Below are 14,750 nucleotides of genomic sequence, written 5' to 3'. Positions count from 1 at the left end.
AGCAAGGGAGTCTGCGGTAGATGCTGCTGAAAGGATATTTCTGAGTGGTGCTAGTGAGTACACGCCTCTTGGTGACGCTGAAAGAACACAAAGTACTGAGCTTGCAGTTTCTTCTGAGGCTGTGGTGCCTGTGGTCGGTTTGGTACCTCAAAGGCACAAAGAGCCACAGGACAGGAGGACTCTTCTGCTTGCCATGCTTGGATTCATCCTCTGCCATATCAAGAGCATTCCTGTTAAGCAGAAAGGAGAGAGGTGGGCTTGTCTTTGAGACAATCCTGACATCTCCTTTCACTATGTTCTCCGTGAGCTCCAGCTCTTCAGTTGGCCAACAACTGTTGCAAAGATGGCTCACTGAGTAGGTCTCAGACTGTTCTTCTTGGTACAAGTCTACGTTAGTTTTCCAACATACATTGAAGCAACTAGCTCAGGTTGTCTAGGCACAGGTATTCACTGGCAGTGGGAGGGGGATTCATTGACACGTCTGGCTTGCAAAGGGATCAGGGACTGAAGGCTGACCTCCTCATCTGATCTTTCTGTTTCAAATCCAGTTACAGGTAAAAATTATCCTTGATAAATAACCCAAGTAAGAAATGTCAATTTTCCTCTTGAAGGAGGTAAGACTGAACTTTGCTTTGGTTTCTAATAGCCAAGGGTAAAACCATTAATGGCTTAGAGTAAATGCCTTCCCGCAGTCATAAATTCTGCTTCTTGGGGGATAAAGGATTTAGAGGATGATAAACAATCTCAAAAGTCCTTCTTTCTTTTACTTTAAGTGAAAAATGCTACTTTACTGAGTCAGCTGGAGTCAGCCACATCAATCTCAGTGGTGATTTTCCATTTGTTGTATCCAGCAACCCATCAATATCATCCCTAAATGAATGTTTCATTAAGGAATGCAGACAGAAAAGGGAGGCAGCAATTATTTGACTAATTTAGAGCTGGAACATTTCACCCAGCGTCTTCCAGGAAAAGAATGACTGTAAGGTGTGACCTCCATATCACTTAACCTGGAGATTTTTCTTAAGCCAAAGCCCAGCTGATGCTTCATCTTCAGCTCTCAGTGGTTTTTACTGACAAGGATCACAGGCGCAGTCTCCTTCTAAGGAAGAGCTTCATCCAGAAATACTCCTCCAGCAGTGGGTCACAGCATGTCACTAGAACAGGAAAATCCACTTGACGGTAATGATGCTAATGTGTGGGGGGAGTGTAAGACCTTTGAAAAAGAAGCCCAGACAGACTTTCTCTCCTCCAGCTGTATTGGTCCATTATGTGCTAATCACTGTCTGAGTTAAGGGATGGAGCACAGCTGTGGTATTCTGAAAGCATGTTATTAACACTGTTGGCATAACCACTCAAACTCAAAACGCATCCTATTGCTTAACTGTGAGAGAAAGCACCCTGGTTATTTTTAATATTTTTTTTCTCCAACACCTGGTGTAAGAGATGGAAAAAGAAAATTATTCTGAGGCAATGGACTGAAAGTTGCCCATCAGTGGAGCGTGCAATGGGAATCTGTTGAGGATGGCACAAAGCAGTGCTGCAGTCTAGCTCTTCACTGTGTTATGTCCCAGATCAAAGGAAAATATGGGGATGAACTTGCAAATAAAGAGGTCATGAAACCATCTGGTTACTTTGTCTCATGCTTTCAGGTTTTATTTTTTACATCATTAGGCATGCATGAGTTTGCATGCCATTTTGGGCTGGATAGACACTGCCATGCATGACTGGTGCTTCAGAGCTCGGCTGCAGCTACTGAGTATAAACATAAGCCCATCCCAGGCAGAAAAGTTGCTAAGACGATGGTTCGTTAGTGCGATCTTTTTTGCTCTTGTATGTCTCCTTGTTAAACCAGACCTCTCATATGCTCTGTGGCACGATCTCCTGCACAGAAGGAAACAGCCAGTCATAAATACTGAGATTTAATACTTTACACCTACCTCTGAAATGTTTAAATGAGAAAGCTCTCTGCAGTAATCTTTGAAAACAGACCGCCACATTGCATGAAGACAGCACTTTTCCCCTCCAAAATCAAATGATCCTAGAAAAAGTCAGAAACATGATGTGGAGGAACTACAGTCAATTCACTCTTTAAAAAATGGTTTTGTAGTTTGATACTCCCTTACCAGGATCTGAATGGAGTATTCAGATAATAGCTGGGTTATAAATGCTTTTGATATAATTGCTAGGTAGAAATGCTGAGAAAGACTTACCAGTAAATTGTACTCTTAGGCTTGCCCAGACACGCATTCTAAAAGGAAATTATTCCTATAAAACATTTTACACTTAATTTTACACTCTGTGCTTTCAGTTCTTGAAGGCTGCTTGACAAAATGGAAGAAATCAGTAAATAACTGAGAAGCCAGCTCACAAGAAAGCTCTGGAACAGGGTGCAATTGAAGTATTTAGTAGTCATTATGTACCTGGAGATTACCCTCATCATCATCACCATCACTGCAGTTGAGCTGGCTGTGAAATGGTGACTGCTCGTGGTTTCTTCCCTTATTGTTTCCAACAGTTGGAATAACTTCCTGCCATAGCTTTGTTATGGCAATCTTGTTCCTTCAATTCTTTCCTAGCCACCCTTTTTCTTCAAACAGCCTTAGTCTCAATGTTTAATGTCATTGTATGGTACCTAAAATAATGAAGGTGCAAATGTGCACCGCTACATCAGGCAGGACCTCTCCTAGTCAAATCGATCCTCTCATGGTTTCATGCAGCCAGCAGGAGCTTGCCAGTCTGGCTGCTGCTGCTGCAGGCTACGGGCAGCAGCCAGCAGCTGCCAACATCTGGACAGCTCATCTGCCCTCCTCCCAGGTTGCTTAGTGCAGCACGACCACCTGAGAAGCTGCTGAGGAGGACATCAACCTCAGTTGGGCCCTGAGGCTTATTATCAGGACAAAACACTAATGAGCATTGACTTTCCTGCACAGTGAATTGGTTCTGGTGGCACGGTCAGAGCCTGCTCTACTGCTAGGGAGCCTGTGATGGTCTTTGCAGGTGAAACATCACCGGACAAAGTCTCATCTCACCTTGGTTTAAGTTGAATACAGTTGTAAAGTAAGCAGCCAGATCCAGGCCAAAACTCACTGCAGTCAAAGGAGCACTTTTGCCAGTTTTTGTGAGGTTTTGCGGAATGTGCCCAGGCAAGGCAGAGGGCTTAAAACTACCTGTCTCAGCATTTCCTGGCCCGGTGTTCAGTAGACCTTTACTGTTAAACTTCTGGATTTCTTTCAACTCTTGAATCCTTGCTTGAACCTAACAACTTGCTTGAAACTCTTCCCCCCCACCTTTTCCTTTTTTTTTAAGTCATTGAAATTTAGGCCTTTTGGAGGGAAGCTCAGCATCCTGAGCCTAATGATAAATATGAAAAGGCAAAAATTGCACATGCAGCACCATTACCTTACTGAGATCCATATGTACATTGTCACAACACAAAATAGTTTTTATTCCTGCATCTTAGACTGGGGTTGGGATATTCAAAAGGTAATAATCTATTGTGTTAAGAAGCAGTCTGCTCTGTTCTTCTTTCCTTCCTCAGCAACACGAGGCCACAAGAGGAGGTCAAAAGATTATTCTTTTTTCATTATTCTAATGCAATTCTTCAGTGGAAATGGACGCTCTTTTTTATTGAATCCATTTATTTAATTGCTGCTGCTGGAAAGCTATTTCATGGGCCACAAGAAGTTAGAAAAGCTTGGATGTTTTCCTTTTTATTGGGGCTTAAGGTTTGCTCAGGGGAAGGATGGTGCACAAGTCTGCTAGAGATCTTGTCTTACTGCTGCGCCCATCCCACTCGATGCACTCTGATACATGGGGATGACAAAATGAGCATCTTCCCTCCTCACCTGTGTGGGACAGCTCAGCATCATACACCTTGCTATGGAGGATTTTTTCCTTGGCTCAAAATATCTGTGCCCCGTCCATCATCTGACCTTTCTTGTTAAAGCTGGGTTGCTCCTGCCTCACCTACTGATTGCTCTGTGACAGGTGATGGAGTGTCCTGAGGGGACACCAGCTTTGCTGCAGATAAATGCAGAGAAACCCCTAAGCCCATCCACTTCTATGCCATGTTAATAGCTGTGGAAAATCTTCCAATGTGAGCCTTTAAACTCTATTTCTGGTGGCACGAAGCAGACTCAGATACAAGTAATCTTCTCAACCCCCCTTTCTCCCCTCCCTGGTTATCAACCTCTGTTAGTTGTTTGCATTTTGGACAGCCAGGCAGTTTAAAGCAATATTGCAGTGGTGGCAGTAATTGCCTCCAATGACCCTGGTTTCACCCCCAAGCACACGGTGTTGGGGTTTCTTTCCCCTAGAGTAATTTCCAAGCACAGCCCCTTAAGACTGAACTGAAAAGCCTTGCTGAGAGATGGCTCTGCTCCCGGAGTGCCTGTCCCTCCCCACGTGGCTACCCACTCCGTCTGTCTCGCCGATTGATTTTTCCCTCCTGAAAGCCACGCACTGCCTGCAGGCCCGCTTGGATCGGTGCTGGTGAGGAAGTGAGGGAAAACAAAAGGAAGAAATAAGGTTTTGACTCCAGACGCTGAAGGCAATTGTCATATTTTTTCCCTTTGAAACCCAAGCAGGAGTTGGCTGGGATCTGTCAAGCTGCAAGTTCTCACACATTTGGTAAATATTTAGGGTCTGATTCACCACTGAGTCACTCTGTTATTTTTTTGGCTCTATTTGGAGGAACTCCTCCATCACTGGAATAATGCCAGCCATCTGAGGTCCTCTCACCTTTTTATTTTAACATCTCACGGTCATGTGTGCCTGTCCTTACAGTCACCCATCAGGACAGGGAGACGGTGTCATCCCTGCCTGGCAGAAGGACTTGGAGACACACTGGTCACAGGCACCAGCGTTGTTCTGTGACACTAAAGCCACAACAAAAGCTCCAGTCATCATCTGGTGAGCCCCTGGTGTGATGCCAAAGGGTCCACATGTAGCATCGCAGCCTCTCTCATGGGACTTGCCATGCTGTAGGTGCCTCATGGTGCACGGCGGGTAGCACACCACCTCCTGCTGCTGCATGGTGGTCATTTAATAGCTGCACTACTTGTCTCACTGTACCTGGGAAACCTTCTAGGGGGATGCAAGAGGAGCACATTTCCCTCCAGAGATGACCACAGTCGGTATTTTCCATGTACAGATCTCTGCTTTCATCGCAGGTGGAAGACAGCATGATGGATGTGTACGACTTTGTGTACGAAGAGGTGAGGAGGAACGCTTCCAGCTTCAGGAGGCATGAGCTGACTGCCATCCATGAAGCAGTAAGTTGTCTTTCAGCCTTAGCAGAAAATCTTTCCCTGGGGTGTCTTCCCAATGGTTTCAGCAAGCTGGGGCTGATGTCTGTGCTCTGCCTCGTGGATGCTGCAGTGCTGTTTTCCCTCAGGAACTGAGTCTTCCAGCCTGCTGTGAGGTCTGCTCCTCCCTTCCTACTCTTCCTTTCTCAGGTTTGACCAACCAGATTATCAACAGGAGGAAAGGGCCACCAACCTGAGCATCGCTCTGGTGTGAGATCTTCAAAGCTTCCACGCTGTAGCTGATATGTATATTGTCTGTCTCAGCAGGCCCTCTGCTGTGCTCCCTATCTGTGGTATGAGAAAGTGGATATACACCTCTCCGGTGTCCCCGGTCAGATAGAGAGGCGGGGGAATTCCACATTGTCCAGCAGAAGTATTTGGACTTGGTTATTTCTGTTCAGCCTTGAGCCTATGGCTGAGGAGTACTGGAGGCCACGTGGCCTCTTGCAATGCTGGAGGCTGCTAGCAACTCCCCAAAACCACCACCCAGGATTCTATTGGCACACGGAATTTCTCTGTAGCTCAGTAGGTGAGCAAGGATGGGTTGCTCAGAGCACAGGGAGGACGCTTGCCCTCAGAGCCACAGGAGATGAGCGAAGATATCCCCCGTGGTGAGAAACTCCCAAGTCCCCACTGAGTAAAGGAGAAGCTGTCTCCTCACGCAGCAGGACCTGTTTGGGTAGTGAGTTCATTGCACGCAGCAGGGCTGGACGGGAAGATCATCTCCACTTGCCTGTTTCCAGACACCTCCCATGCAACTCTCTTTATCCTTCTGTGTTTTCTTAAATCGTCTTAACAAGTAGTTTCCAAAGCTGCTTTCATCCGTGTTTCTCAAAACGCAGAAAAGGCCAAATGTTTCTCATTGCAGCAATGGTGGTGGCCCTCAGAGCCATAAGCTTGCTCTGCAGGGTTGTGGAGCAGCACATCCAGAGTCCCCCTTGGCAAGGAGAGCCAGGCACAATACCCAGCTTCATCAGTTGCTTATTTTAGCCACTTTAATTGTTGGAGAAACAGTCCTTCTACTCCTTGTTTGCATTTTTTTATTGTTGTTTTGAGGTTTTTTTCCTTCTGCTAAAGCTCCAAGCTGGCCAGTTCCCCCTGGCTATAGGAAACCAGCTCCACAGTGGGTGTTGCTGGGGACACCCCCCAGCCCATAACAAGCACTGGAAACATCAGTCTGTGCATCCCTGGGTTTTGCAGAGCAGCCACTGTGAGAGCTGGTGTGACCATGGAGGGAGGGGCTTGGCCCCAGCCCCAGGCAGCAGTCCTGGAGGAGCACAGGCAAGTTTGGGGCCAGATCCAGGCAAGTTTGGGGCCAGATCCATCTGCTTCCTCTGAATTTAACCTCCATTGCCACAGCTGTTGATTGCACACCTAAGTGCTTTGCTGCTTGCAGCCCTGGTTGCATAGCCCTGCTTGGGGCAGCACGGAGGAAGGGTGGCCCATCGCCAACACCTTCCATGGCAGCAGCTGGTGGCGAGGGGAGAGCCCCGGCGGGCGGCTGGCAGACCTCTCCCTCTCTTCCAGTTCCTGTGCTGTGGGAAGCACTCTCCATTTGGGGACACAGCCAATGTGGAGCTCAAGACGTGCCCATCCAGCCAGGTGCGCGATGCGGGACAGGTAAGGGAAAGGTTTCTTCCACCCCACAGTGGGGTTGTGCTACTACTTGCTAACTGTTAAAACCTCACTGGTGTTTAAGTGTTAATGAGAATTGTGGCTTTTTCATGGTTTGGGGTTGCTATGGGGTTTGTTTTGTTGTGGTTTTGTTGTTTCAATAAGAAGGTGTCTCACCTGGTGGAGGAGCTCCAGTGGATCAGCAGGTCTCAGACCTGCAGATGCAGTTTCCTCTGCAGCTCTAGAAAGCCTTTGAAACGCTTGTGTTTGCAGCCTGTCGCCTCCCTCCAGCCTCCTCCTCATCTCCTGCCTCTGCAGAGAGTATGAGATGTCACGGGCATGTGTCTGAACTCAAAAAATAGTGTTGGACTTTTCCATGTGACACTAGTTTCTGGGGCTTAAAAAGTGTCCCACTAACAGCAAATGTAGGTTTTGCTGTAATTCCTTTTTCCCATGGCATTAAATAGGTATTAAAATGAGAAACTCATGAAGCAGGATGATGATGCCCAGCAGTAGGTTCATCAAATACACTTCATTCCTCCTCTTTGCAGTATCTCAGCGAGGCTGATGGAGAAGCTACCAGTATTCAACTGCCTCTGTGCTGAAGCTGCAACACAGACTTCATACTCTCTGAGCAAATCTATTGTATGATTATTTTTCTTCCACTGGAGTAGCCAAATCAGCTGAAGGAGCTAAAGCTGCCAGCATCAATATGTGTGTTGTCCCTAGGAAAAACCAAACCATGTTGCTACAGCTATTCAAAAACATTGTTGTTAGGCAAAGATGTCAAGCGCTAACAGGATGCCGTGATGCACAGGCACGTGTCAGCCTGCAGGGCAGCGTTTCAAAGTGCTGCCTCCGGGAACATTGCATCTCGAAGCAGGGTCAAACTCAGCTCACAGGGCAGGAAGTGAGAGCAGAGCAAAACCTGGTACTGTAGGGGTGACTCTGTCTCCCCCGCCCCACTAATGGTTTGCATTTCCTCCAGTGGCGAGCCGCAGGAGGTGGGTGGGAGGGTGCCTTTTGCAACCCAGGGAACTGCAGTTTGGTAGCCGCAGTACATTCACTCTCTGGCTTTGAGCACTCTTACCTCACTCTGCAAATCACTTCATCAAGGGCATGCTCTTGCATTTTTGAAATGGCTCTCTTGGCTAACACATCTTGGATTTCCGCGGGGCCGCTGGCATGCTTAAGGCTGATGTATATTAATGCTTGCAACACTTTGCAAAATTGAGCTGTTCATTAGTATCTTTGGGGAACATATTTAGCATTATGGTGTGCTCTGCTTTTCCATCTTTTCATTTCCCTCTTTCCATTTTCCAGTGGGTGAAAAGAAAAAAAGCTGGTGCATGACCACACTTACCTGTGTGCATACATATCCCCCAGAGTCTGAAACACATCATACCAAGAAAATCATAGGCGTATTGTAGTAATAGAAAATATACTGCATGTGTTTGTCTTCCCAAGTTGCAGCAAGCAGCAGGAAAAAGGAGAGCTGCCCACGGAGCAGCCCAGGTGTGCGGTGCTGCATCCCTCTCTTGCCTCCCTTTCTACCTGCGGTTGTGGCAAGTGCTTTTGGGGAGACAAAGCCCCCCACTGAGCTGCTGCTGTGCTGCAAGGGGTGTCTCTCTCCTCCCAGGACTGCCTGCGAGAGATCCAGGACTTCCTGAAGAAGCACATGGACTTTGTCTTCACGCTCCTGGGCATCACCATTGGCTTCACGGTAGCTGTGCCTGTTCCTTCACATTTTGGCCCTCAGAGGCAGGCTCCAGCAGGGAAAGCGTATCCTAAGTTAGCCCCCAGAAGCTAAGATTTTGGGTGATTTTGGAGATGGGCAGCAGAGAAACAAGCAGTGGTGGACTCCGCTGTGGAAATTAGGAAAGGGCCAGGACCTGTCTTGGCCAGGCTGATGGATGGAGGAGTTTTCCTACAGGAATAGGCTCACTGCATGGTTTTTCTGCCCAAACTATGCACAGCAGCTGGGAGCAAGGAGCAGCAGGAACGGGCTGCAGCAGCATTTGCATTTCAAGCACCCAGGCTTGCCTGCACATCTTCTGCAAGTGAGAGGCCGTGTCACCTGGTGCAGGGCTTGCGGATCAGGTAGGAAGCCGGCAGCAGTTGTGGAAAAGGAGATGGGGTAAAAGCTCCATTCCATATTTTAGGAAACATGCTGCCTCTCCTTGCCCAGCACTTGCTGGCTGCCTCCCAGCTCATCCTGGGAGCTCATCCTCATCACTTGGTGCGGCCAGAGCTGGAAGGTCTTGAAAACTCCTGAGCACCAGCAGTGGAGCTGGGAAGCTGTGCAGAAAGTGAAGGTCTCATCCTATTAATGACCACTAATGAACCCAGTAAGGTGCATCTCAGGCAGTGGGTGGGTGACGCACAGGCTCACAAGGAGCAGGCTGCAAAGGAGAGGAGCAGAGCGTGTTGCCTGGGCTCCCAGGTGCCATCTTCGAAGGAAGATCTTGCAGAAGAGGGGTAGGATCATCTTCAGGGGATGGCTTGCATAGAAAGGGTCTGTACTGAATTTGTGAGTCTTATTTTGGGGGAGGACAAAAGAAAAAATGAAATGCTGTGAGAGGATTATGTCCTTCAGCGGTGAGGGGGCTCAGTGGCTGCATGGGGACAGTCCCTTCATAGCTGGAGAGTACCAGTAATTAAAACAAGCCTGCTCATATGCCCACCCACTGCTTGGCAGAGGTGTATCACTGTAATTACCTCTACACGAGGGCCCTGCATGTGTGGTGAAGCACGCCAGAAAAGAATAGGAGACACACCAGGAGACTCATTTCTTCACCAAGAAGGGAGATTTGATCTGCTGTGATATCTCCATGCTGCTCCCCCGCTAGGGCGACCTTTCCTCACTGAATATGTATTTAGAAATTGTTTTACTACTTGTGTCCCCCTTGGCACAATTATGGGTTAGAAGACTCTTCTCCATCTAAATGAAGTCCAGAGGAACAAACACTTTTGTATCTTATACTGCTAGTAGTAAATTAGGAAAACCATCAAGCATTGCTGTGGAGCTATAAATGTAAAGTCATGTGTGAATATCTGGTGTCGCTTTCTAATTTTTCTCAGGTATAGGAGGAATTTCACTGCAGCTATATTCAGACAAAAGCAGGAGTGTTTTTATTGTATATATCTTTTTTTCACAGCTTGATGCTATAGTCAGATAAGGCGTCTGTCTTTGAAGTGTGTGCTGGAGGAAATCTCGCTGCACAGTTCACTATTGTGATGGCAGGACGCAAAGGAAGCATGCGACGAGGGCTATAGCTGCTCTGATGTTACTGTGCCTTGGCCAACAAAGCGCATGTGTCCCCAGATCAAGCTGCAAGTGAAGGCGCTTGCACATTAAGGCAGACTTTTAGGAAAGAGCATGTTGTTACAGCCCTTGTTATCCTTCCCACAGCAGCCTTATTTTTGATATGTTGCCTGTGTAAATCGTGATGTGTGATATACCAGGCAGAATATCACAATACGGAGGAAATATACTGTCCTCTGCATTTACAAACATGCACATGCATGAGGTGTGGTTTGGGTTTTATTAGAGGGTTTTTTGTTCTGTTGGGTTTTATACTCCAAACAATACATGAGGTTTGGTTTTTTTCTCCCTATGTTATCTTTACAAAAGGCTCTTCTTATGAAAGAGATATGTTTGTTTCCATAGGGGAATGTTTTGTGGCAGGAATTTGAAATCTGAATTTCCTGGTTTCGTCTCATTTCTCGTTATTTTTAGGACTGGATTTGAGCCATACTGTGCTAATTCCAATCAGATGCTTTAACCACATGGTGGGGTTTTTTTTTCTCCCACATTGGAATCGGTATTCACCATTTTACTGGAAAACAGGTCTCTTAAGAAAAATGTGACATCCTGATACGTAAATTCAGAAGTGCCAAGTGGACTAACAGGCAACATTTATGATCACTTATTTGCACAGATGGAACATCATAATCAGTTTGGCATTTAATTGTGTGCCCATCTCATTTATTTCCTTTTAGGTTTATGGGATGATCCTGACTTCATTCCTCTGGTTCTCCATCCACTTCAGCAGCAACCTGGACCGGAAAGGCAAATACATCCTGCGAGAGAGGTAGAAACCTGCCACCCACGCATCCCTACCAGGTAGAGCCAGCTCTTGGCGCAGGAAGATGTCTGAAGTCACCCATAAAATCCCCTGGGAAGGCGTTGTGTGGGGTCAGGCGGTGGGACATGTGTCACGTGTTTCCCCTTCCTGCACTACTAGCTGTCGTGCATTTCCGAGCTGGTCAGAGCGGAAGATGGTCTGAGGAGGAGCAGTCCCAAACCTTCGCCGAAAACGGACGAGGACTGAGACACACACCTGGGCTCGGAGATGCAGATCGCCTCGCCGGGGGATGTACGGGCTGTAGCTCCACAAGCAGCACACAAACAGCCCGCTTAGGACAAAAATGGAGAGAAAAGCCCAGCAAAAATCACAGCATTAAACCAAACTTCTCTTGCGCTGTCATCTGAGCAGTTCCCTGTGACCCCCAAAGATGCAATGTTTCTAGGAAGATGGCTTTGGAACAGAGCCCAGGACCGATCCTGTGCTCAGTAAATACATGGACACAAAGTGCGTCATTGCTGATGGGAGATGTGCTCTCCTAGCCCGGACACTCATAGTGATTGACTTTGGGCACATTTCTGATCATGCTCGAGTATGTAGGCATCCGAAGACCATCGACTGTTTTTCCCCTGTTTTCAAATATTGCTGGATTTACGGAGCTTTTAGTACAGATCAGGAAAAATATCAGAAAGCAGTGCATGAGCTTTGAAAGAAATGACCAGCATAAGGACATATCCCTCTGTTATTCCTCCTTGCTAATGCAGTACACCATTATTTTTTAATTCTTACGACTTAGTCAACCTGCTAGAGCTTGATGCCACATTGATTTCACAGAGGCTTGTTCAACTTCCAGCCTTAGCTCTGTGTTTACCTAGTGTCACTAACCCACCATGCTGTTGTGCAATACAAAAGGACTTTGATATTACACATACACGCAGGACTGAATTTTAAAACTAGAAGAGAACAGGACTGATCTTCAGCCAGGTCAAACAATACAATGTCCAACTCCATGTCCTCTTTGCATCACTTTATCAATAATAAACAGAAATTTAAAAAGCTTCAATCAACTGAAGAACTCCGCTCTCAGTCTGGCTCAAATGATAGCTCCCAGGGGTGCTTCGCCCTCACTGCAAGGAGGCAGAGCTGCTTCTGAGCTGAAACCTATTGTTGCAATAGATTTAGCACCTGCTGGAAAACCTGCTGTAAACTATATGGCTATGTGAAACATCTGTTGAACCAACAACAGCTTTCACCCCTCTCCTTTGTTATGGCTTTTAGCCATGAAAAACAGTAAGTAGCAATTGTTTATTGAGATAAATGTGGAAACCCCCATGCTGATGTTCAGGACAGGTCCTGGCAGGGGCTGCTATGTGTACAAGAACAGCAGTACAGCCTACAGCACCTGGTTAGCATTTTAACATGGCTGCAAATATCTTGCATCAGAAAGAATTGCACTGGGGGCAGGGGAAAGGGCTATCGCTCCTCATCCCACTCCCATGGAACCAGCGGAGCTTCACCATTGACTTCACTGGAAGCCGGATCAAGCTTAAACTGCTCCACAGTATTACTCAAGCTACCTCCTTGCAGTCACCAAGATGCCTTGGTCTAGCAGGGATTTAGTGGTGATGTGCACTTGCCAACGTATCCACTTTATAGCAGTGAGAAAAGATTCACTTATATATAAAACAGTGACTAAGTATATCGCTCTCCGGAGAGAGACAATCTCCCTTGTGAGCTCCAGCTGCTATTGTCCAGGCCACTGCTATTGTTATTCCCCAGGCCAGCTGGCAGCTCATGTGACTCATGGTTGCTTCAATAAAGATGAATTTCTTGCAAAAGGCCATCATTCCTTCTCTTTTTCTGCCGTGCATGAGGCTGCCTGCCTTGCTCGGGGGGTTGCGTCATGGAGAGCCCTCAGTAATTCTTTCAGTGCTGGGAAGAGATATTCCCTGGGCAGCTGGTGCTCGCCTGTCCCAGCAGTGTGCCTTAGCACCCAAGGGGGAGAGAATGGCGTTGGTCCTTTGGAGGAAAAGGCGCCACTCATCAGCCTCATGCTACCCTTGGCCAGCTGCTGGGGCAGCAGCAGGTACCTCGTGAGGAGTAATGCGAGCAGGGGCAGGAAAAAAGCTTAAGGAGATATATATATATACATAAAAACATTAAGCAATAAAGACCAGAATATTTATACAAAAGAAATCTCTACGGTTTCACTTTTTTAAACACTAGGTAGTCAGGTCTTGCCCACTGCTCTGTGTTGGCTGGAGAACTGATGATGTTCTGCCACATCAAAAAACTGAGGTGATCAAAAAATGGAGATTGAGCAAATCAGTGGAGTTCATGTCATTGGTGTGGGTTACCTGCTTAAGCCTCATCAACTAGTAGACAAGATCTCTGCTAAAGCTTTAGATGCTCCTCCTTCCTGGGTCAATTTTTAATGCAAAGGGATGATTATGGACAGGAGTAGCATATATACGATAAGGAAACCAGAAAGGCTATTGTATCCCCCTCCCCCAGCTCTCGTTTCCCTTGAATCAGTTGTGATCACTGAAACTTCATCAGACGCAGGCACCTTTCCAGCACTGGCCATGGGGGGAGGGGGGAGTGTGTAGCTGCTGTTTTCACACCTCTGTAATGACTTCTGCTGCTTGCAGCAGGGATGAGAACATAACCTGCACCAAACCATCTTAGCAGGGGATAATATGCCTAGAGAGTTGTTTCTTCTTCCCCATAAGCAGCAGACTGGAAGCGTGCAATTTCTTGTCCCAGGGAGCTGGAAGTTCCCTTTCTTCCTCTGATAGCCAACCATGGGGCTTAGGTAATTTTTTTGGTACAAAATACACCAACAAACCACAATTAAAAAAAAAAAAAAGAAAACCTTGTTCTGTGTGTACATGCTGGCCATCTCGTGATCTTTATTCCCGTTTCACCCACTGCTGGAGTTCCCCTGCAGGGAGCAGCACCTTTAATGAGCGGGTGGCAGAGCAGTGCCCAGCCAGGCACGCTCTTCTACCAGAGCTTATGCTGTGTGCAGCAGCAGGGGCTCCTGCTGCCCGGCGATGGCATCCCATTGTCATTTTCAGGAGCAGAAAAGCTAATACCTTTGACTCCTTGGTTTTGAGAAACCTGTTGCAGAAAAGCGCAGCATTACCATTTTGTTTGTAGTTGTAGAAATGGCAGTGCCCAGGGACGGCTGGACGGAAGCTGCGAGGCAGGCAGGTGTCAAGCGGGTTTTTTTACACCTGTGCCAACAAAAAAATCCCTGTCCTGCAGTCAATGTGCTTGCACTTACCAGTCCCTAATTTGCTGCTCGCTATTGGCAAATTACAGCTCTTGTGCAACCAGAGCAAAACCCCAGCAACCTATTTGTAAGCGCTGCTGAGATTTACCCAGTGTTGAGAAGAGCAAGAGAGAGATTTTGTTGGGATAAGAGCATGGAGTTGAGTAGTAGGGGTGCAAAGCCAGCAGCCAGGCTAGGAAACACCTGCAGACCCGTTGAGCTTCCCCGGGGCTTGCACAAGCGGAAGCTGGCTGTTACAAGCATGTCAACACTCAAACTCCAGTAGGAAAGAAATCCCTATTTATGTAGGCATAGGCAAAAGAATAAAAAATGAAAGGGAGACCAAAGGTACAAAGTTAAATGTTTAATTGTGAATTGGCTCCAATTAATTGTCAGCTAAGCTCCAACAATTATCAAGTAGTTCCGCTAAGGTCACCCGGGCAATCACAGTTTGGCCTCCCTATG

General features: G+C 47.0%; 1 protein-coding gene across 1 annotated transcript in view; it reads left to right on the top strand.

Annotated features, from left to right (window-relative positions):
* The window catches only part of TSPAN32 (tetraspanin 32), a 33,648-nt gene extending 20,825 nt beyond the window's left edge, over window positions 1–12,823 (top strand). The window contains exons 5-8 of the mRNA XM_075712578.1: window positions 5,172–5,273; window positions 6,834–6,926; window positions 8,560–8,643; window positions 10,923–12,823. Of these exons, the coding sequence (XP_075568693.1) occupies window positions 5,172–5,273; window positions 6,834–6,926; window positions 8,560–8,643; window positions 10,923–11,018 (375 nt within the window). The 3' untranslated portion in view covers window positions 11,019–12,823. The remainder of the gene's footprint in view (window positions 1–5,171; window positions 5,274–6,833; window positions 6,927–8,559; window positions 8,644–10,922) is intronic.
* Window positions 12,824–14,750: the final 1,927 nt, after the last annotated feature.

Source organism: Pelecanus crispus, chromosome 6 (assembly GCF_030463565.1).
Source record: "Pelecanus crispus isolate bPelCri1 chromosome 6, bPelCri1.pri, whole genome shotgun sequence".
Lineage (NCBI taxonomy): Eukaryota > Metazoa > Chordata > Aves > Pelecaniformes > Pelecanidae > Pelecanus > Pelecanus crispus.
Note: the sequence above shows the minus strand (reverse complement) of the source record. Positions and strands in the feature narration are given on the sequence as shown.